This window comes from Garra rufa, chromosome 25 (assembly GCF_049309525.1).
Source record: "Garra rufa chromosome 25, GarRuf1.0, whole genome shotgun sequence".
NCBI lineage: Eukaryota > Metazoa > Chordata > Actinopteri > Cypriniformes > Cyprinidae > Garra > Garra rufa.
In genome coordinates, this window is record NC_133385.1 from 911,462 (window position 1) to 935,976 (window position 24,515).

At 35.7% G+C, this 24,515-nt stretch overlaps 1 protein-coding gene across 4 annotated transcripts in view; it reads right to left on the minus strand.

Moving 5' to 3' along the window:
• Positions 1 to 24,515, minus strand: part of cntn1a (contactin 1a) — a 74,624-nt gene that overhangs the window by 24,574 nt on the left and 25,535 nt on the right. For 2 of the 4 annotated variants that reach the window (XM_073831751.1, XM_073831749.1), the window contains exons 2-5: positions 9,725 to 9,841; positions 8,869 to 8,907; positions 2,001 to 2,127; positions 269 to 444 (exon numbers count right to left, since the gene is read on the minus strand). In XM_073831751.1, coding sequence (XP_073687852.1) covers positions 269 to 444; positions 2,001 to 2,127; positions 8,869 to 8,907; positions 9,725 to 9,782 — 400 coding nt within the window. In that variant the 5' untranslated portion in view covers positions 9,783 to 9,841. Of the gene's footprint in view, positions 1 to 268; positions 445 to 2,000; positions 2,128 to 8,868; positions 8,908 to 9,724; positions 9,845 to 24,515 lie in introns of all 4 variants that reach the window. The other 2 variants (XM_073831750.1, XM_073831748.1) reach the window with 1 other exon arrangement.

Genomic DNA, 24,515 nt, shown 5'->3' on the forward strand with positions numbered 1-24,515 from the left:
GTATAAAAATGTTGCCTAATGTGAATTAAAACAGGACAACACCACATACAGAATTTAATTAACTCGCACATCATTTTCTCACACAATAGCAGTAAAACTGCAAAGAGGACACTTTAGAGTCACAATTCAGCAGAAACCGCACAAACGCTTCAGACGTCTGACAGCAGAAATTAATATCCGTCAAGCTCAGAACAATTACAGCTTTGTGTGTGTTTGAGTGTGTGCGAGTCAACAGCTTTAATAGAGCTCTTCTGTAAGAGCCACTCACATCCGAACTGAACAGAGGCTTTCTGACTGACGATCGTCCCGAACTCATTGCTGGCCAGACACGAGTAGTTCCCAGCATGCTTGCTCTTGTCGGGGAAACTGATGACGAGGTTTCCTCCCATAAGACTGTAGTGATCGTCATTTCCAATAACGATTTCTGTGTTGTTCAGCCTCCACCTGATAAAAACACACATACACACCATCAGAAATATATATATACACACATGGAAACATTTTCAGCAGTAATAATTTGAAAGTTCGCATTTAAATGAGTAGCTCACTTCTAGAACAAAAATGTACAGATGTTCATGTCTTTCTTTCTTCAGTCGTAAAGAAATTATGTATTTTGAGAAAAACATTTCAGGATTTCTCTCCATATAGTGGACTTCTATGGTGCCCTGAGTTTGAACTTCCAAAATGCAGTTTAAATGCAGCTTCAAAGGACTCTAAATGATCCCAGCCGAGGAAGAAGAGTCTTATCTAGTGAAACAATAGCTTATTTTCTAAAATAAATTACAATTTATACAATTTTTTACCTCAAATGCTGGTCTTGTCTAGCTCTGTGATGCACATGCGTACTCTGTGTACTCCAGTTCTAGACAGTTAGGGCATGTCTAAAAACTCTCATCTCATTTTCTCCTCCAACTTCAAAATCGTCCTACATCGCTGTTTTACCTTTTTTGTAAAGGGCGTTTGATCTTCTTTGCACATTCACTTTGTAAACACTAGGTCTGTCTTCTGCAGCAATGTAGGATGATTTTGAAGTTGGAAAAGAAAATGAGATGGGAGTTTTTAGACATACCCTAACGGTCTTGAACTGGAGTACATAGAGTACGCATGCGCATCACAGAGCTAGACAAGACCAGCATTTGAGTTTAAAAATTGTATAAATTGTAATTTATTTTAGAAAATAACCAATTGTTTCGCTTGTTTCGGCTGGGATCATTTAGAGTCCTTTGAAGCTGCATTTAAACTGCATTTTGGAAGTTCAAACTCGGGTCCACTATATGGAGAACATTCCTGAAACATACAACTGAAGAAAGAAAGACATGAACATCTTGAATGAACGAGGTGCGTACATTAGCTGTAAATTTTTGTAAGTGTAATTTTACATTTAAGAAAAATAATTACAAAAATAAAGAAAGTTATTTGACTGTTATTACTAAACTTGGACTTGACTTGATCCTTCAGCTCCCACAGATTCTTTGGTTTTCCAGCATTTTTGTGTATTTGAACCCTGTCCAACAACGACTGTTTGATTTTGAGATCCATCTTTTCACACTGAGGACAACTGAGGGACTCCTATGACACTATTACAGAAGATTCAAACACTCACCAGAAGGATGAAGAAGGAAAAACCATGCATTAGGGCCAGGGGTGTAAACATTTAAATGGAATGAGGATGGTTACATCTTTCTTATTTTGCCTAAATATGATATTATTTTCATTTAGTACTGCCCTTCAGAAGCTACAGAGGATACATGTTTCCCAGAAGACCCATGGCTGTTAATACATGTTTTTTATCCTTCTGGAGCATCAGTGAGTGTTTGAACCTTCTGTAATAGTTGCATATGAGTCCCTCAGTTGTCCTCAGTGGGAAAAGATGGATCTCAAGATCATACATTGTTGGTCATGTCCGTGTGTGTGTGTGTGTGTGTGTGTGTGTGTGTGTGTGTGTGTGTGTGTGTGTGTGTGTGTGTGTGTGTGTGTGTGTGTGTGTGTGTGTGTGTGACCTGTATGTGGCCGGAGGGTTCGCTCGTGTCCTGCAGCTCATGATGATCTTGTCCTCTTGAGACTCTTCAGGGAAAATGGTGTCGACGGGCTGCTCCTCGAACACTGGCCCGAAACCTGACGACTCGTCTGAGACAGAACAAGAGAAAAACAGATTAAATACATATTTAATACAGCACCCTTTGGAGTTCACATAAACAAAAGATAAGAAAACTGAGCATACTTTTTATAAACTGCTGTTCAAAAGTTGGGGATAAGTAAGATTTATTTTGATACAAATGACAAAACGCAACAAAACGATGAAGAGTGGATTGCAAACATCAGTTCATTTTACAGTCCATCCATCGATACCATCAGAACTTTCATTTCTGAGACAGGCGGAGTATTATAAAGATGAATTATGCATAATAAGAGCAGCATTAGGACAGTCAAGGCAGTCCATTCTGCCGCTCATTTCCAGCTCCATTAGTGCATGCTGGGATATCAGTCATCAGAGACGGACTCGCCGCGATTAATGCCGATGAATAACTCATGAACACCAGCGCTTCTTCACCGACCATGAGAGCTAACCTCCTGAAGATCTCAGCACTTTCTCACAAACATACAGGAGATGCTCCTCTTAAGAAAGAGGCCTTATATCTCCAGATCACAGGAGATGACTAGACTAGATTCATTTGGCTCGGTTTATAGTTGTAGGAGAAACCTCTGAGATATCAGGAGAATCCTGGAGAAATACTGCAGAATTCAGTTCTAATGTGAACAAGAGTCCCATCAAATCAGAGCCTCAGTCCAACATCACTGTCAAACACACAAACCGCTGAATAATTCCACTCTGAGGAGGACAAAACAGAGTTTGACTGAAATTCATTTAAAATACTATGGAAGTTTGTTTCCACCACAGAAGGCAAATGTGAATTTCACAATTCTGACTTCTTTCTGCTAATTCTGAGTTTAAAAAATAAGAATGCGAATACATTTCTAAAAAGTTTATTGCAACTTTTTATCTTACAGTTCAGTCTTTATTCTTTCGCGGTTGTTTATATCTCACAATATATGGGAGCCGTTTCCGCCACTGAATTAACAAAACAAAAAAAGGTAATTGAAACTTTTCATCTCACAAGTCACAAGACTTTTTTCTCACGATTTTAAGTTTACGTCTCACAATTCTGACTTTTTTCTCAGAACTGATAGATATAAACGCACAATTGGCTTTAAGATATAAAGTTAGAATTGCGAGATATAAAATCACAATTGCATCATATAAACTCGCAATTTAGACTTTTTTCTCACGATTTTGAGTTCACATCTCACAATTCTTACTTCTCTCAGAACTGTGAGATATAAACACAATTGCGACTGATAAAGTTCAGCTCTGAGGAGAAAAAAAGTCTTCTATGTTCATATGGCACAATTCTGACTTCATTTCTCATAATTGCAAGTTCATATTTCAGAATTTTGACTTTAGAACTTGCAATTGATATCACACACTTGCAACTTTATTTCTCAGAATTGTGAGTTTATAGCATGCAATTCTGACTTTATAACTCACAATTGTGTCATATAAACCTGCAATTCTGACTTTTTTTCTCTGAATTGTGAGATAACCTTATAATTCTGACTTTTTTTCTTGCGATTTTGAGTTTACATCTCACAATTCTCTCTTTTTTCTCAGAACTGTGAGATATAAACACAATTTGCGAGTTATAAAGTCAAAATTGTAAGAAAGACTCATGTTTGCAGAATTTTAAGTTCATATCGCACAATTGTGACTTTATTTCTCTGAATTGTGTCATATAAACTCACAATTCTGACTTTTTTTCTTGCAATTTCAAGCTTATAGCTCACCTTTTTTTCAGAATTTTGTCATATAAACTTCTGACATTTGTTCTCAGAACTGTGAGATATAAACGCACAACTGCAGGAAATAAAGTTCAGTTCTGAGGAGAAAAAAAAAGACAGAATTCTGACTTCATTTCTCAAAATTGCGAGTTTATATCAAACAATTGTGACTTTATTTCTCAGAACTGCAAGATTATATGATGTGTGATATAAACTCACAATTCTGAGAAATACATTTTATTTCTCAGAACTATGAGATATAAATGCACAATTGTGAGTTATAAAGTCAAAATCGCTAGATATAAAGACAGAATTGCAATTATAAAGTTCAGGTCTAAGGAGAAAAAGAACTCGCAGTATTCTAAATTAATATTGCACAATTCTGAATGCAGTAAATGAATAAATAAATAAAGTCTAAATTGTGAGACACACTCAAAAATGGCAAGAAAAAAAACTGAATAAAGTTAATAAAAAAAAACAAAAACTAAGTTACATTTGATATATATTTCACATTTTAAAATTACATTCAGAAATATATATAAATAAACAGAAACACTAGCTTTGTAATTCTATAAACATGTATTTTGGTTACCTTCCCTCCACAGCAAAATAATTCAATTTAACCATTCACAACAAAACAGGGAAACATAAATTGCGGTGGCATTCATTATAAACGCTATTTATTCTGAACGCCAAGCCTAGATGAATTTATATAAAGTGAAACCCTCTCCTGAACCTCATTCAGCATGAATGTTAATTTGTGGTGGAATATCAGTGGCTGCACATTTCAGATGATAAAACGACTTGTATTCCTGACGGGACAGTAAATGAGGAAACCTACCAGTGCAAATGAATCAAACTCATCTGACGCTGGTTTCTCGTCTGCGTCTGATCAGATATTAATTATTCACGAGCGCTTCACTCATAATTTGATTCATTAACTCGTCCACGGCTCTGATGATCATACGGAGCGTCCCCGAACCACCGGACAAACCTCAAACACAGCCATGAGAGTTAACAAGGACAATCTTGCTGAAACAAGGAATCATATTTATTTAACTGAAGCATATTTTTATGAACATTTATACTGTACTTTTTTAATTTTTCACATTATTTTACGTGCTGCCTTTTAATTGTATTACAATCAGCATAGGTTAAAGGGACTAAATCTAATTATTTCATGAAGTATGAATACTTGACATGTTGAATAAAATATGAGGGGGGTTTGCATTACTGGACTCAAATCATACTGAATTTGGAAAAAAAAAAATCTCTTTTTCTTATATTGTCGTTAACTAAAACAAACTAAACCACAAAACTAAAACCATAAAAAGCACTACCTGAAATAAATATTACTTGAAATATAAAATGTAGATACAAAAATACTTTCAATTAGCTATTTCTAACTGTTTAACTTGACGTTCTAAAATAACCAAATAGAAAAAAACGAAACTTATACAACAACTAATTATTACACAAAAAAATAACAAAAATACAACAAAACTGCTAAAAATGTAACTAAAATAAACACGTGCACAAAAAATGTTACAATCAGTATATATATTCTGGGAGATTTTTTTATGCTTTTTAAAGGAGACTTTTCTGCTCATCAAGGTTCAGTTTATTTGATTAAAAATACTGAAAAAACAGTAATATTGCAAAATGTTATTACATTATAAAATAATGGTTTCTATTTTAATATACTTTAAAATGTAATTTATTCTTGTGATGCAAAGCTGAATTTCCATCATCTGTTACTGCAGTCTTCAGCGGTAAATGATCCTTCAGAAATCATTCTAATATTCTGATTTATTGTTAGAATTATCAATGCTTTTTTTTTTTTTTTTTGGAACCTGTGATTCTTTTTTTTAGGATTCTTTGATGAATAACAATTTTAAAAAACTGCATTTATTAAAACTGTAAATCTTTTCTAACAATGTAAATCGATGCTATCATTTAATCAATTTAAGGCGAGCCACTGCGGGTGAATAGGGTATATAAATATCTTAATAGTTATCATCTTACTCACCCAGTTGATTGATTACTTTGATAACTGCAAACATTTTTTGTATTACAAGTTTTCTAAAATGTTAGGTGTGAATATGCAAATGAGCCACTGTTTAATGAAATATGTGCTCATTTGCATACATTTCTAGAACAACAATCTAAACACTGGATGAAGTCAGTTTCAAAATTCTTGTTTATTTTATTTTGAAGAAAAATTCAGAAAATACTTAGGCAGAAAAGTATATATATATATATTTTGTTTTTTAATGAATAAAAGTTGTATAAAATCAAGCAAATGATAAATAAACAAATCCCTCTTTAAAAGCCTTCAGGATATAGTCAGGAACACAAATGTTAGTGTGGTGTGTGTAAGTGCTGCTGAAGTGGAGATTTATGGCTCAGTGGAGGAGAAAACACTCTTGGCCTTTAAAATCTGTATTGTAATTTAAATCTATTGACACAAATAGATAAAGTGCTATAAAAGAAACACTTAACAGTGTCTTTTGGATGTTTTCTTTTCACTAGTCTGAAAAAAACACTTTAAAACACAAAAAAGCCCAAAATCTCAAATTTGACAGGTGCATGAAAAAATTTGTCTCTTCTTAAAAAATCCTTGCTGAATCCAAGTATCCATTTCTTTTTTCATTTACAGACCCCAAACTTTTAAACAGTAGTGTATATTGTAAGAAAACCTTTCTATTTTAAATAAATGCTGTTCTTTTTATCCTTTTATTGATCAAAGAATCCTAAACTATCACAGGTTCCAAAAAAAAATTATAAACTGTTTCCAACATTGATAATAAATCAGAATAATGATTTCTGAAGGATCATGTGATGCTGGAGACTGCAGTAATGATGCAAAAAATACAGCTTTGATCACAGGAATAAATTACAGTTTAAAATATATTCACATAAAATTATAATAATATTTCACAATATTACCATTTTTTATGTATTTTGGATTAAATAAACACAGCCTTGATGAGCAGAAGAGTCTTAAAAAAACATTAAAAATCCTACTGATCCGCAACTTTTCCGTTCTGTTGAATGGAGTAGTCAAACCTGACTGAATATCATCATAATCTATCACAAAGCGTTTATGCTGATGTTTGATATTAACGCAGCGTTTGAGTGACCCTGTGACCTACGCTTGACCCTTTGACCCAGTTTCCTCCTTCAGCGTCCAGTCGAACACAGCCTCTGCGTGAATATTTCATGAGTGTGAGCAGAGAATCACAGAGAGACTGACCTGATCCAGAAACATCAGCATTTGTCAAATATATTACCGCGGTAAACGTCAATGAAATTTGACATCAGTAATGAATCCCATTATCTGGAAACGTCATAATTTCATCACATATGAAAACAAAATGCAACTCTGACATGAATGAAATCAGCATTTGTAGTAACAGTGTTTCTGCTGGTGAACTGCTCTGAGTGAGGCATTGTGGGTGGATCACAGGCGTTTGATTGACGTAAGGTTCGTAAACCGCATGCGGTCGCGCAGAGATCAAAGTCTCTCCAGGAATCGGCAAACGGGCTCCCGAGGCTTTGATGGAGAACGGGTGGGGGCCGTCAGAGACGGTTAATCTACTGATCTCCCACAATGCCCTGCTCCTCGACGCCGCGTCTCTATTAGAGCCCTGAATCACTGTAACCATTCTCACACAACTGAACCTTTCTGGAAAACAAACAACTGCTTTCATTTCGCAACAGGGTATAAAGGTCTCAAGTAACTGTTTTTATTCTTTTTGCATCAATTCAATTTAGTGACTCTTACTATGCAATACTTATGTAAAATAAGGTCAAATCCTGACAAATTAAAAATGGACAATGCAAAAATTCTGAAAGAATAAAAAAATCAAATGTTCCTTTTATTGTTAATATAAAAATATAAAATAAACACAATAAATAAATGATTAAATTGTTACATTTTTATGCATTTAAGTAATTAGACATTCTTTTTAAATTAAAAACGCATTCCAGAAATACACTGCCAGTCAGATTTGTAATGTTAGGGTTAGTCTTTTAAAGAAACCTGTGTTTATTTGATCTGAAATAGAGCAAAACTTTTTACTGTTTAAAATTACTGCTTTATATTTGAATACATTTTAAAATGTAATTTATTTCTGTGATGCAAAGCTGAATTATCAGCATCATTACTGCAGTCTTCAGTGTCACACAATCCTTCAAGAAACATTGTATTATTATTATTAATATTTTTCAGTATTTAAAACAGTTGAGTAAATTTTTCAGGTTTCTTTGATGAAAAGAAACCTTTATCTGAAATAAAAAGCTTTTGTAACATTTTACATTGTAACATTTAAAAGCTTAGAGTCAGTATCCAATTATAGAAAATAATACTTTTATTTGGCAAAGATGCTTTAAATTGATCAAAAGTGATGAAATACATTTATAATTTTACAAAAGATTTCTATATTTCAGATAAACACTGTTCTTCTGAACTTTCTATTCATCAAAGAAACCTGAAACTGAGCTCATAATAAGCACATAATAATAATAATAATAATAATAATAATAATAATAATAATAATAATAATAATAATAATAATAATAATACATGTATTTTTGAGCAGCAAATCAGAATATTAGAATGATTTCTGCAGGATCATGTGACACTGAAGACTGCAGTAATGATGCTGAAAACTCAGCTTTGATCACAGAAATAAATTACATTTTGAAAATATATTCAAATAGAAAACAGTTCATTTAAATAGCAAAAATATTTCAAAATTGTGCTGTTTTTGCTGTACTTTTGGATCGAATAAATGCAGGCTTGGTAAGCAGAAGACTTCTTAAAAAAACTTCACAGGGCCCTTTTAAATCATTAGCGTCTCCTTTGAATGATTACAAATTACAACACTATTAAAATCTAATCCAGAAAAATGTAAATAGAAATGTTTGCCTGAACTTAAAATGTAATGTGTTTCATATTATGGGATATGATCTGTAATAAATAGCATTGTAAACCAATGGTTGAGAGTGTCTCTGTGCTGTACTCACCTCCAAAGACTGCTGGGAAATCAGCACACACTGACCGAACTGAAAGAGAACCACAAAAAACATGAGTTTCTGAGTCCTGATTCATTTGAACATCCCAGAATGATTGAATGCGTCTCTTTATTTCTGCCGGATTGAGTTTACAGTAAGAGTCAAATGAGCACATCACTGCAAACACCTGTGTTTGAGCATCTTTCTGATTGAAGAATGACCTGCAGTGTTCAGATTAAAGATTTTATGACGGAATATCACACAAATATTCATATTATGGGCAGCACTGAGACTTTGGAAACATGAATTTACAGTTATAAACATTTGAACTGTTATTAAACATGATTTTGAATTGGAAATACTGTGCATTTATTGAACTTGGAAAACTTTGAAATAGGTCATGTTTACAGTGCATTTGATTGATTTTTGATTTCAGACTGAAAACCCTCAAACTTAAAACTTTTAAAACTTGGAATTTTTGTCCAATTTTTTTTTTTACTTTCTGGCCCAGCTTTCTCAAGCCAACTTCAAAGTTTGCATTGACAGTTTCAACTGAAGTACTAGGAAATCTAATGAGGAACAAATAAAAATCAATGTATAATAAACAAAATAAAGAATTGTTTCTAAATCTGAATTCTTAACACAATTAAGCACTGACTTTTAAAAATTGCTTTTATCAATTTATTGAACTTTTAACAGCGGATTTCATTGACCTATACATATAATTAAACTGAAAAACAACAAAAAATCAATCAAATAAAGAATCTCTGTAAACCAGAAGGGCATTATCTTGTGTTTGTGATGAGAGTGAGTGAAGCTGAAGGTTGCTCAGTGATCGCTGATGGTCTGATGTGTGTCTGATACTCACAGCGGCAGGCGAGCGCGAGCGAGAGGCTCAGCAGGACGCAGCAGGACGTGTGTCTCATGGCTGTGGGCTGACGGCCGCGACGATGGAGAACTACAGGAGATCTTCAGACATCAGGAGCTGCTGAAAAAATAAGATGCATCACGGTTTCCACAAACATATTGGCCAGCACAAGTGTTTCCAACATTGATAATAATCAGAAATGTGTCTTGAACAGCAAATCAGTATATTAGAATGATTTCTGAAGAGTCTTGTGACACTAAAGACTGCAGTAATGATGCTGAAAATGCAGCTTTGCATCACAGAAATCAATTACAGTTTAACAGATATTCACCTAGAAAACAGCTGTTTTAAAACATAACAATATTTCACATTCTTACAATATGTTTGATCAAATAAATGCAGCCTTGCTGAGCAGAAGAGACTGTTTTCAGAAACATCAAAACAAATCTTAAAGGATTACTCCACTTTCAGAAAAAAAAATCCTGATAATTTACTAATGTACTCACCCCCTTGTCAAGAATCAAGATGTTCATGTCTTTTTTTCTTCAGTTGCAAAGAAATAAATTTTTCTCAGGAAAGCATTTCAGGACTTTTCTCCTTATAGTGGACTTCAATGGTGCTCAATGGATTGAAGGTCAAAATGCAGTTTAAATGCAGCTTCAAAGAGCTCTAAACAACCCCAGCCGAGAAACAAGGTTCTTATCTAGCAAAACAATCTGGCATTTTCTAAAAAAAATAAAAAAGTATATGCTTTTTAAATCGCAAATGCTTGTCTTGTCTACCCAATCTCAGTTAGGGAACGTCAAAAAATAATGATTTTGAAGTTGGAGGAGAAAACTAGATGGTAGGAGTACATAGAGTATGCATGTGCATCACAGAGCTAGAAAAGATGAGCATTTGAGGTTAAAAAGTAAAAAAAAAAAAAAAAAACATTTTTTTTAGAAAATAGTAAATTGTTTCGCTAAATAAGACCCTTCTTCCTTGTCTGGGATCGTTTAGAGTCGTTTGAAGCTGCATTTAAACTGCATTTTTAACCTTCAATCCATTGAGCACCATAGAAGTCCACTATATGGGGAGAAATCCTGGAATGTTTTCCTCAAGAAACTTTGCAACTGAGGAAAGAAAGACATGAACATTCTAGGATGACAAGGGGGTGACTACATTATCAGGACTTTTTATTCTGAAAGTGGAGTAATCCTTTAATTACTCCAAGCTTTTGTGCTTTCAGGATCAACATCAAGCAGTTACCAGTGACATGGGTGAAAACCATCCCCTTAACTAGCAGCGACACGAGACGACACACAGCAGCTGGATTATGACACACACACACACACACACACACACACACACATGTTGGGTTTACATGTTTTATGGGGACATTCCATAGGCGTAATGGTTTTTATACTGTACAAACCGTACTTTCTATGGCCCTACACCTACCCTACACCTAAACCTAGCCCTCACAGGAGATTGTGCACACTTTTACCTCCTCAAAAAAACTCATTGTGCATGATTTATAAGCCTGTTTCCTCATGGGGACCTGAGAAATGTCCCCACAAGGTCAAAATCTACTGGTATTACTATCCTTGTGGGGACATTTGGTCCCCATAACGTGATGAATACCAGGTACACACACACACACACACACACACACACACACACACACACACACACACACACACACACACACACACACACACACACACACACACACACACACACACACACAGGCAGGATGTGATCAGTCTCCTAGCAACACTTCTCATGTGAGACGGCTGAATCTTCATGAGCTCAAACTGAGATCTTAACCACTTAATCGTACACACACACACACACACACACACATCTGTGATTCACACCCCATTTCAGCAGCAGACGACAGACACACAGTCACATGACCATGATAATCAGCTATTTAATATTCAAATCTCCTCACACTGACACACACACACACACACACACACACACACACACACACACACACACACAATAAAGAGCTGAGAGTCACTCACGTGTCTCTTTAAGATCTCATTTGAGCACCGAGACTCCTGTAGATCTCCATCATGTCTCAGTCTGCGGTGTTATGAACACACATCGACTGCAGGAGAATCAGTGCCGGAATCGATTTACAGAAACATGAAGCTGTGGTATTTACATGCTCCTCTGAGAATACCGCGGTACTGTGTTTAGCTGATGTTGTAGTGTAATATCAGTTAATGGCGCCACTCGCTATCATCATTCGTTCGCTACCAATTCTTTCCGTTCTCTCCGTCTGGAATCATCACATCTTTCCACATTACAGGTAATTATTTTTGCTTCCTGCTGGAGTCATGTGATCATTCCATTAGAGAAGAATGAGGATATGTGCATGGAAAACACACACACACACACACACACACACACACACACACACACACACACACACACACACACACACACACATACACACACACACACACACACACACACCAAACAACACTGGACCCCACTGACTTTTACTGTATGTACTTTAATATTATTACAAACTAACTCTCTCATGATTAGGAATACATTAAATTGTTCTACTATGTATTAGCAGTAGATCAGAATTATGGCCATTAATATTGTTGCACATGCATCTGTATATTACATTTGATATTTAAACTTCAGTTTTATGCATTTAAAAAATCAACATGTTGAGACAAAATCTCAATTCATTAGTTGTTTGCAGTTATTGTATATTATTTTGATGGATTTGCAGAGTCAGATGGGCATTTACATCTACCTGAACTTTGTTAAAAATTCATTCATCATTTGGCTCAGTTTGGGACTTTAGCAGTTTGCTGATCATTTGATTCAGTTCGGGAGTTGGTAGCGTGTTCGTGAGTCATTTGATTCAGTTCGGGAGTTGGGAGCGTGTTTGTGAGTCATTTGATTCAGTTCGGGAGTTGGTAGCGTGTTCGTGAGTCATTTGATTCAGTTCGGGAGTTGGTAGCGTGTTCGTGAGTCATTTGATTCAGTTCGGGAGTTGGGAGCGTGTTTGTGAGTCATTTGATTCAGTTCGGGAGTTGGTAGCGTGTTCGTGAGTCATTTGATTCAGTTCGGGAGTTGGTAGCGTGTTCGTGAGTCATTTTATTCAGTTCGGGAGTTGGGAGCGTGTTCGTGAGTCATTTGATTCAGTTCGGGAGTTGGGAGCGTGTTCGTGAGTCATTTGATTCAGTTCGGGAGTTGGGAGCGTGTTTGTGAGTCATTTGATTCAGTTCGGGAGTTTGGAGCGTGTTCACAAATCATTTGATTCAGTTTGGGAGTTGGTAGCATGTTCGTGAGTCATTTGATTCAGTTCGGGAGTTGGGAGCGTGTTTGTGAGTCATTTGATTCAGTTCAGGAGTTGGGAGCGTGTTTACAAATCATTTGATTCAGTTTGGGAGTTGGTAGCGTGTTTGTGAGTCCTTTGATTCAGTTCGGGAGTTGGGAGCGTGTTCACAAATCATTTGATTCAGTTTGGGAGTTGGTAGCGTGTTCGTGAGTCATTTGATTCAGTTCGGGAGTTGGGAGCGTGTTTGTGAGTCATTTGATTCAGTTCGGGAGTTGGTAGCATGTTTGTGAGTCATTTGATTCAGTTCGGGAGTTGGTAGCATGTTCGTGAGTCATTTGATTCAGTTCGGGAGTTGGGAGCGTGTTTGTGAGTCATTTGATTCAGTTCGGGAGTTGGTAGCGTGTTCGTGAGTCATTTGATTCAGTTCGGGAGTTGGTAGCATGTTTGTGAGTCATTTGATTCAGTTCGGGAGTTGGTAGCATGTTCGTGAGTCATTTGATTCAGTTCGGGAGTTGGTAGCGTGTTCGTGAGTCATTTGATTCAGTTCGGGAGTTGGGAGCGTGTTTGTGAGTCATTTGATTCAGTTCGGGAGTTGGTAGCATGTTCGTGAGTCATTTGATTCAGTTCGGGAGTTGGTAGCATGTTCGTGAGTCATTTGATTCAGTTCGGGAGTTGGGAGCGTGTTTGTGAGTCATTTGATTCAGTTCGGGAGTTGGTAGCGTGTTCGTGAGTCATTTTATTCAGTTCGGGAGTTGGGAGCGTGTTTGTGAGTCATTTGATTCAGTTCGGGAGTTGGGAGCGTGTTTGTGAGTCATCTGATTTAGTTTGGAGCATGTTTGCGAATCATTTGATTCAGTTCGGGAGTTTGGAGCGGGTCCTGATTACAGTATCAACTGGGGCTATATTTAAAATCGACTTTTTGATGTTTTTTTTACCCATGTTTTAATTTCTGTGACAAAAAAATTATTTGTGATCAAACATTAATTGACGGACCCGCGGTTGAAGACCCACAGTTTAGAGTCCTTTAAACCCCATTTAAACGGCATTTTGGTTCAAAGTTCAAACACACAGGCACCATTGAAGTCCACTATGTGTAGAGAAATCCTAAAATGTTTTGCTCAAAAAACATAATTTCTTTACGACTGAAGAAAGAAAGACATGCACATTTTGGGTGACAAAGGAGAGAGTAAACTGTCAAATTTTGTTCTGGAAGTTCAAGTTTGCGGTCGGTAAAATGTTCAAATGTATTTGAAAGAGTCTCTTCTGCTCACTAAGGCTGCAATTATTTAATTAAAAATACAGTAAAACCTGTAAAAATATTTTTACCATTTCAAACAGCTGTTTTCAATTTGAATATCTGTTAAATTGTAATTTATTTCTGTGATGCGCAGCTGGATTTTCAGCATCATTCCTCCAGTCTTGAGTCACATGATCCTTCAGAAATCATCCTAATATACTGATTTGCTGCTCAAGAAAGATATCAGATTATTATTAATGTTGAAAACAGTTCTGCTGCTCAATATTTTTATGGAAAGTTCAAAAGAACAGCATTTATTTGAAATAGAAATCTTTGGTCAGATTTTAAATGTCTTTACTGCCTGATTAATTTAATATGACCTTGATGAGAGAAAACAGCAGGCGGTTAAAGAAGCGTGAGTGTAAACATCATTAATCATGTAGCTGATGTTTGTAGCGAGTGGTTTCTTCATGCAGTAGATCAGGTCTGACCTTCAGTGTTGTTGGTGTGTTGACTCAGCGTGTTAAAGTGCTTTGTGTTCAAACTCAGCTGAACAACCAACCAATTTCAGCTGGAATAATAACAGCATTGAACGGCAGAGACGCGGTCCTCCAGGAACCAGTTCATCAATGAGAAACGCTGAGCTGAGGGATATGTGTGAATATATGACGTCACACACACACACACTACAATATCCAGACCATGACTTCTCCATCCAGAAGATCCCGTCACCGGCAAACAACAGACGTATTCATGATCCTCTCAGACAGACGTGACTCTGATGGACACAGACAGACGCTACTGTACACACAGGGGTCACGAGCGGACATTAATGTCTGACCATTACAGCACATGATACATTTCATGTTTAATATCCATATTGCTGATGCTCTGGACATGTGCTGTGATGTACAGTCAAGCCCGAAATTATTCATACCCCTGGCCAACTTCTGACTTAAAGTTACTTTTATTCAACCAGCAAGTTTTTTTTGACCGGAAATGAGACAGGCTTCTCCCAAAAGATAATAAGACAAAAGGCATCATTGTAGAAAAAAATGACTCATAATTTATTTACATTTGAACAAAAAGTGTCATGTCCAAAATTATTCATACCCTTCTCAATAAATAATAGAAAAGCCTTTATTGGCTATTACAGCAATCAAACGCTTCCTATAATTGCTGAGCAGTGTTTTGCATGTCTCCACTGGTGTTTTTGCCCATTCATCTTTAGCCATGAGCTCCAACTCTTTCAGGTGTCATCACCCTGATCTTTAGCTCCTCCACAGATTCTCAATTGGATTTAAGTCAGGACTCTGGCTGGACCACTGTAAAACGTTCATGTTTTTGTCTGCTAACCATTTCTTCACCTCTTTTGCTGTGTGTTTTGGGTCGTGAAATGTCCACTGGTGCCCAAGGCCAAGTTTCTCTGCAGACTGCCTGATGTTGTAGTTGAGAATTTTGACTTATTGCTCATTTTTCATGGTGCCGTTTACTGTGATTAGGTTCCCTGCTCCATCGGCTGAAAAACTACCCCAAAACATCAGGTTCCCAGCACTATGTCTGACAGTGTTTGACATGTTTGACAGTGGGGATGGTGTTCTTAGGGTTGAAGGCTTCTCCTTTTTTACGCCAAATGAAGGCTACATCATTGTGGCCAAAAAATTCAATTTTTGTTTGATCTGACCATAAAACAGAAGGCCTGGGGCCTCATTTATAAAGACTTGCGTAAAAACCATCCTTGATTTTATCTAAGAACTTTCCTGATTTGATCGTAAGAGCGATTCAGAGAAAACGAACGTACCACGAAATCCATGCGTACGCCAGTCATTCGGTTATAAATCACAAATGATCGTGGAATTGTGTGCAGCTGAATGTTCCGCCGTCGAAACGCCCCTGCTTAATTAATTAACATATAAAATGAGCTCATTCCTAAAGCAAAAACTCTGTGACAATGGCAAGTAAAAAGGAGCGCAAGAAATCAAATTATAGTGAGGCTGAACTATCTGCAATACCAGGCATTACCACAAGGAAACGGTCGTACGCCAAGCTGGAATCTGACGTGGAGATAAGTACTTTTCCACGTCGAAGACGTTTTTTATAAATCTGTACTTTGACGTGGATTTGATCGTACGAACACTCTAAGATCAAATCAGTGCGTAAGAAAGTTTTATAAATGAGGCCCCAGAAGTCGTCTTCTTTGTCTTGATGAGGATTTGTAAAGGTCTTATCTGGAGAAGTGGTGTCCTCTTGGTCGGTGTCTGTGGATCCCAGTGGTGTTCAGTGTCTGTTGGACTGTCTGTCTTGAGATGTTCCACCATCAGAGCCCAGATTCATCAGGATGGCCTTGGTGCTGATCCTTGGATTCTTTTATAACTCTCTCACTATCCTCCTGACCAGCACAGGTCTCACTTTTGGCTACCAATCACGTCCTCTGAGATTTTTCACTGTATTTTTTAATAATACTTTGCACTATAGCCACTGGAACTTCAAATCATTTAGATACGGTCTTATTTCCACAATGATTCCTCTTGTACATCGCCTTATTATCTTTTGGGAGAGCCCGTGCCATTTCTGGTCAAAAAACAAACTTTATGGTTAAATAAAAGTAACTTAAATCAGAATTTGCCAGGGGAATGAATAATTTTGGGCTTGACTGTAATTGGCCGTCTGAAGGGTCACATGACCTCCCTCACGCTCACAAAGTATCACCAGGTTCAGCCTTGTGGAAAAGAAGCATGCTTATTATAGAAAATAACTTGTGTTTAATTAAAATACTTAAGTGCGGATTGAATGGAATGTTTTTTTTTTTTTCCTGATACTTAATTGCGTGTTATTTACAATAAAATGAAAATCAGTTAGTTTAAATTTGCATTAATGCAATTAGTTGAACTTTGGAGTCCGAAACACTTTAAAGTTTAACTAATTTCATTTAAAATGCAGACCCACTTAGGTAGCACAGTATTTGTAATTTCAAAAAGATTACTTCTGTTGCTGCTGCATGTACTGATGCGGAGTCACAGTAAACTAAAATATAGTTTAATATAATTTATATTGAAACTCTATTGAAACTGTGTTTCTGTATTTCAATATACATTAAATTATATGATAAATGAATCATGGAAACATCTGTTTAATGCATCAAATTTATTTAAGGGTAGTTGACAAATACGAGGTAAAAATGTGTTCTTTTTTGTTTGTTTTTTGAGAAAACTTTGTCAGTTCTTTCATTGTTTTTTTCTTTACATTGTTTACTGAACTGTACCATGAATGTGTCCAATGGTGTGGCACAGCAAAAAAAAAAAAAAAAAAAAAAAAAAAAAAAAACTCTTTCCAATATACGAATAGTATGACATGCTAGACTTATCTTTATTGTTAGACACTTATTTTCATATAGTGTTATTTATTTAATATGAAATTATAATTAACATCATTTTTCCCCATTAATTGTTGTACAATTTAAAGACAAACTTTTACAACAAGACAAACTTTGCCGTCATCTGTTCAAATTAATTCCATCTCTACAAAAAAAAACTAATCTGTGTTTCTTTTATGTGCATCACCCCACAGACCACAAAATGACTTAAGGCAAGTTTTCAAGTTGAAGCAGGTAGAAATGTGTAATGCAGTTCAGCATTTTTAATCAATTATTAATTGGAAATGTAATAAAACACATGTTAAATGATAATCAAGTTGCATGTGCTTTAGTATGTTAGTCAACACATCAAAATAAGTCTTATGTGAAAGATTATTACAACATAATGATTCAGTAAAACCTTTAATTTGATATAAAGTGCACTTAAAGTCACTTAAGTGTATCTGCAAGTACAGTTTTTTAAAAAAAAAAACATAATAATACTACAAATATACTTAATGGAGATATATATATCAGTAAACCTCAGTTTTAGTGCAATACGTTTGGCGTGACAGTCTCTCACACCCTCATCATTCACCTCTGAGCGTCCCATGAGGCCTCAGAAACACTAATGTCCTCTCTAAAAGCATGAGCGCTGCCAACTGTCCCAAATCCTCATTGTCTCCTGAACAAACGGGACGGAGCGTATCTGAGATCAGAAGCGATCAGATTAACTCTGGGACGCGTCTGAAGGAGAAACCCTGCTGCGAGCGGAGCACCACTCACGCTAATGAAGCCCTCAACACCACACACGCCTCTGAACCCAAGCATTTTTTGGATCAAAAATACAGTGAAAACTGTGAAATATATGTTTTCTATCTGAATATCTGTGAAAATCTGAATTTTCAGCATCATTACTGCAGATTTAAGTGTCACATGATCCTTCAGAATTCATTCTAATATACTGATTTGTTGCTCAAGAAACATTTTTTCAGCTAAGAGGGGGGTAAACATGATTTCAGAAAGATGGCAGCATCATAATGTTATTTTTACTCAGAGATTGGTCGCTCTATTAGTAAAATCTGTTGACTTCAGCAATCTTTGTTGCATTATGTGCCAATGGTGACCATTCAGACAAGATACAATTCTATTTCTTCAGACATTTCTCTTTAAATAGAATCAGCATCAGCTGAATACAAAGTGACCAACATTTCGATTTCGACCACTGAAAATGGCTACAATTCAACAATCTGGACATAGAGCCATATTGAGATCCACATATCTCTGGGACTGAACAATATAGGGTCTTGATATTTAGGATTCCAAAAGAAAAGTTTATTATCAACTAGAATCAAAAATCATATTGCGATATCTTTAATACTTCTTGAGTTATAGGTACACGAACTTTGGAAAAAGAATATTAATGGCACTCAGACAGTTACGTAACAGTTCGATGCAGTTGTCAACAGAAGGAAATGAGATACATCTCTAGTTTCAACATTATTTGTTCTTTAGACATTCCTCTTTAAAACAATTTTTTTTTGCAAACTGACCCACATGTGGTTTTTGACCATGTGTGCATTTTAGCGATTTACTCCTGGAGCCATATTGAAATTCCAATTTCTTTGGAACCAAATCATATAGGACTTTAAAAATAAAGAAACCAAATGGAAAGTTTATTAAGACCCAATATCTAAAAGGGCATTATGATATGTTAAATACTTCTTAAGTTACAGGCATGCAAACTTTGGAGAAAATAACTTGAAAAGTGCTGTTTCTCCATTTTTGAATGGTCACCATTGGCACATAATGCAACAAAGATTGCTAAAGTCAACAGATTTTACTAATAGAGCGACAATCTCTGTGTACAAGTAACATTATGATGCTGACATCTTTCTGAAGTAATTTTACCCCCCTGAAACTTGGCTCTGAATCTCTGAAAACTGCCATTTTGACCTCCCTCCACAAAATAGTGGATTACTCAGTAAATATTCATCCATGACATTTAATATTTTGGCTTTCATCACTATAAATGACTATCATTCTTCAGAAAAAAATATTAGCACATGACCCAAATGTCTTAACTGTCACTTTTCATCAATTTATTGCATCCTTAATAAATAAAAGTAGCAATTTCTTTAGCTTTGTGTGACACTGAAGACTGCAGTAATGATGCTGTTTTAAATTGTAATAATATTTCACAGTTTTTACTGCATTTTGATGAAATAAATGCAGCTTTGGAGAGCAGAAGAGACTTCTTTGAGAAACATAACACATCTTATTGACCTCAGTCTAAGTGTATGCGACGAATATAGAAGGTTAATGGAGTCTAACTGGTTATTTCTGACTAAACCAGCAGCGTGTCCCAGTTCCTGAGCCATTTGTCTGTGCGTCTCAGGCGTTTAGTAGCTGTATTGTGTCGAGTGTCTTTCAGAGAGCAGCAGATTTGGGTCACAGACAGACAGAAGACTGGATGAACACACCATCCATGACGCTTTGAAGTAAATATCAGAAACACATGGTGTACAAAACATCAGATACTCAAAATACAACTAGATTAGACATCAAACACAGTGTCATGTGTCCATGAATGACCCTTCTGTTCACATGCTCACAATATTTCGGGAGTATAATGAGATTGTCATGAATAAAAGCACATTCAGATTGTGCAGAAGACAGAAAACAGACGATGAGACGAAGCGTCCTGCGGGTGTTTGTCTTCAGATCAATACTCCTGCGTGTTTCTGCTACACCAGAGCACTACATCACTGGAAAACCTGATGTTAAATTAGCTTATAGCTTCATAGCTCAACCTGACATTTCATTAGCTAATAGGGTCAAGGAGAGAGCGCACATGTAAAACACACACAAACAGGGCAAAGGTCATCACCGTAAATCACCTGTTCTTCATCATACTCTTCTCTCAGACTCCTGTATACAGAGCTCATCTGATGCTGATGATCACTGACTGATGCTTTCATTCTCTACAAGTACACTAGATATCAACCTAAAGACACTAAAGGCCTCAACATGACTTCAAATCATCTAAAATAAAGGCAAAAAAAGTCTACAGTGACATTTGTACAAGTTGCCCAAATGAAGTTCTTAGCAATGCATATTACTAATCACAAACAGCAGAGACTCGTCATCAAACACTGATTCTCACACGCAAACGCTGCAGTGTGTGTTGAGTGTGTGACGCTCGGATGCTGAAGTGTGTCCTCTTTAGTGAACACTTGACAATGAGCGGCTGTGGAGACTGGCACGAGCGTCTGACACACACACACACACACACACAGATGAGCGACTGTACCTCACAAACACAGCATTCACATCACACTTCATCAACAAAACACATCCAGCTCTAATGAGTCTTTATAAGGGCTCTGAGTCTGTGCTCTCGCACTCAAACATCACTCATATTTATGCTCTTCTGCTTTAAATGTGGGAAAAAAAGATGGCATATATATGAAGTACCACTCCCATGTATGTACTCACTTTAACATTTCAAAAAACATATTAGTCATTTTTCTGTTTTTCAAAGTGTTAAAGTATCATGTGGTGCGACCGTCTGCCCATAACTTTTGTTTTGGAGCGTTTTGTAATCCTGTATAAAAATGCAAAGCATTTGTATTTATATTTTTTATCATAAAATACAAACAAACTTTGTCTGATGATGTCCATTTTATAAAATACTAGTGGTGCGACCATCCAGAACCTACTATATTGGGACTTTTATGTTGAAATCCATTCAAAGACAGGACATTGCATAATATACCAATTTGCCAAGGACCCAACTCTTTCAAATTTAGAGATAATAACCTTTTTGACGGCTGGTATGTAGCTACCACATTTAGATATCATGTGGTACGACCTCATTAAAGCAATAAATACTAAGTTGTTCTACAAGCATTTATTTTTATTATAAATTTCATGGTGATGTTTTGTGGGAAACTAGCTTGTTTTGTTCAGGCGGCCAATTCTGTGCTTGTAAATTTTGACTGAATTTGAAATATCATGCGGTGCGACCATCAAGAAATTACCACTTTGGCACTTTTATGTTGAAATCCATTCAAAAATAGGACGTTGCATCATATACCAATTTGCCAAGGACAAAACTCTTTCAAAAAAAAAAAACGTTTTAATGACTTACGATTACCACATTTGACTGAATTTGAAATATCATGCGGTGCAACCACTGCAGAGTGTTGTCCATTAAAGATATATGTCCCAGATTGGCAGTTTTTGTGCTTTTATATTCAATTGATTATATTCAATAAAATACATTATTTGAGTATCATTTAGAATAGATTTTTATGCAATTTGAGTAATTTCAGACGGTTTATGTTTAATACTTGTGCAATAATTTAAGAAATTCAAACAACAAATACTGTTTTTTGTCTCTTTAATGTGTCCTGACAGATCGCCTCAGTTTAAGCGGCACATGAACCGATCATTTCTTCATCTTCACTAGTTAGAGCACAAAATAAACATGAATGAACATTCAATCGTAAAAATACGTCCAATACACACCATTTTTCAAGTTCAAGTCCACCAACAATAATCTACTCTCCGGTCTGGTTTGTTTGTCAGACATAATGGCATATTTGGCAAAGTTCAGAAACATCTGGCGGCTAAAGAAATGCCTGCAGTTAATGACATGTGCAAAGCTTTTCTCTTTTTTTTAAATGATATACAGTCTTTTTGTCATTTGGAGCGACCAATAATATCAATAACTGTATTATATTAAAAATAAATAATCTCATTTCTGTGGCTGAAATATGTATCACTGCAGTATGCTCAAGTGAATGGTATTTATAACATTTCATATCAGTTTTATACAATTTACAGGAAAAATAAGTTTGCTAGCTACATTTAAGAAGGCAACTCTGAAATTATAGAACAAAAACATTTGATAATTTTTCACAAAAACTCAAAAGAAATGCAAATAATTGGTTTCTAAACACTATAATTACTGAGAACATTTAAATAAAATTTAAGATCATGGTCACACCACATGACATTTTTCAAGGATATGGCCAATTCATCTAGATGAAATGCTAAAATCATTTAATTTAAAGTTTATGTTTACACAACATTCATGTTTGAACAATCAAACTGGATATTATTATTATTATTATTATTATTTGCATTTAAAAATTGGTCTTTCAAAGTCCTTCAATGGCATCAATGACCAATATATTTTTCTTACTTTTATTTATTTTAGTGCTTCAACTTCCATTCATGAAATGAGCTGAAATGAAGTTTTTTAATATTTTATTTTATTTCAGTTAAAGTTCATTTTATTTAAAGATATTTTTATGGTTTTAGTTACTGTTAATGGTGTTTGGTGATATGTTTGACTGATCAATAAATCATAAATCAAAGCTACAGATGCGTGGCTGAAATCTACAGACATTCTGTCACAAGCGGTCTGATCCGTGATGGCTGCCGTCGTCTGAGAATCACTGAAATCACTGCAGCAAACACAGAGACACAAACACAGCCCTGATGATGAGAACTATAACAGGAAATCCATACCAGAGCTGACAGGAACACATCAAACAAGCCGGAGACGGACATCTGCTGCTGCTGCCTAATCGACTCAGAGTCAGTCATTAAACTCTGGTTTATCCACTAATAAACAAGATTCCTAAACACAGCGAAACTGGAGGAATGGACTGAATAAACTTTACATTATACAGATGAGATCAGTTCACAGAGTCTGAAAACAACATGTTACTGATGGAGATAAAACCTTCAGTACAAACAACAATCACACAGAAGTAAATAAAGAAAAATAAATCATTTTTCACCAATGCAAATCAATAAGTCATTTTCCAAAAATCTTTACATTTTAAATTTTATATACAATAAAAGTATCATAAGTTAAAATAAATAAACAAATAAATCATTCACACAGGAGTCTTTAAGTAAAATTTTGAAATAAAATAAATTAATTCCAATAAAAATAAATATAAATATAGCTGCACACAGCTATTACGGGGCCAAGCACTAGGCAAGGGAAGCATCAGGACAAGTGCAGCAATGAGTAACTGAAGCCATTTTAAGGTGATTTTAGTCAAGATTGAAGAAAAATAATAAAAACAACCACTAGTAATACTATATAAAAGGTTACCATTTTTAAAAACAAGGTGGCACTGTCTCAAAACGTTTTGAATACTTTCAGGTCATGGTCTCCATGGTACATGCAAAGTTTCGTAATAGTACACCAATGAACTATTATGTAGTACATTTTTAGGACAATATTTTTCCTGACCGCTAGGTGGCACTGTTCCGAATCTATGCAGGTAGCCTCAGGTCATGCTTGTTATAACACACACCAAGTTTGGTCTCAATACTCCAAACCGTTGCGGAGATATGACCTCACATCCATTTTTGTGCACTTTTCGTAGAATTCTAGAGTTATTGGAGAGTTATTGTAGAGTTATTGGAGAACGGTTCAACTAATCAACTTGAATTCCATAAAGTTTTGCCAGTATGGTCTGAAGATGATCTGAGCCAGTTTTGGAAAATCTGAAAAACCGTCTAGGATAAGTTCCAAAAAGTATGTTTTAGAAACTATTAAAAATAGAAAAAAAAATTTATTAAACTTTATGATTTTTTAATTTTGGTGTTCATTCGACTTGGCATGACCCAAGGATTCAGAGAAAAAGAAGAATTTTGATTCTGCGCCTTACGGTTCAAAATTATTAGCATAAAGAAAGTGAGAATTTGGACAAGTGGTGGCGCTAGAGAGTTTGAGGTAGAGACTCCAAACTTGCCGTGGTTAATGTTGAGACTGTCCTCTATCTGTGTACCAAATTTTACAACTTTCCCTCAAGCGGTTCAGCTGCCATAGACTCGGGCAGAAGAAACAGAAGAAGATGACAACGAAGAAGAAGAA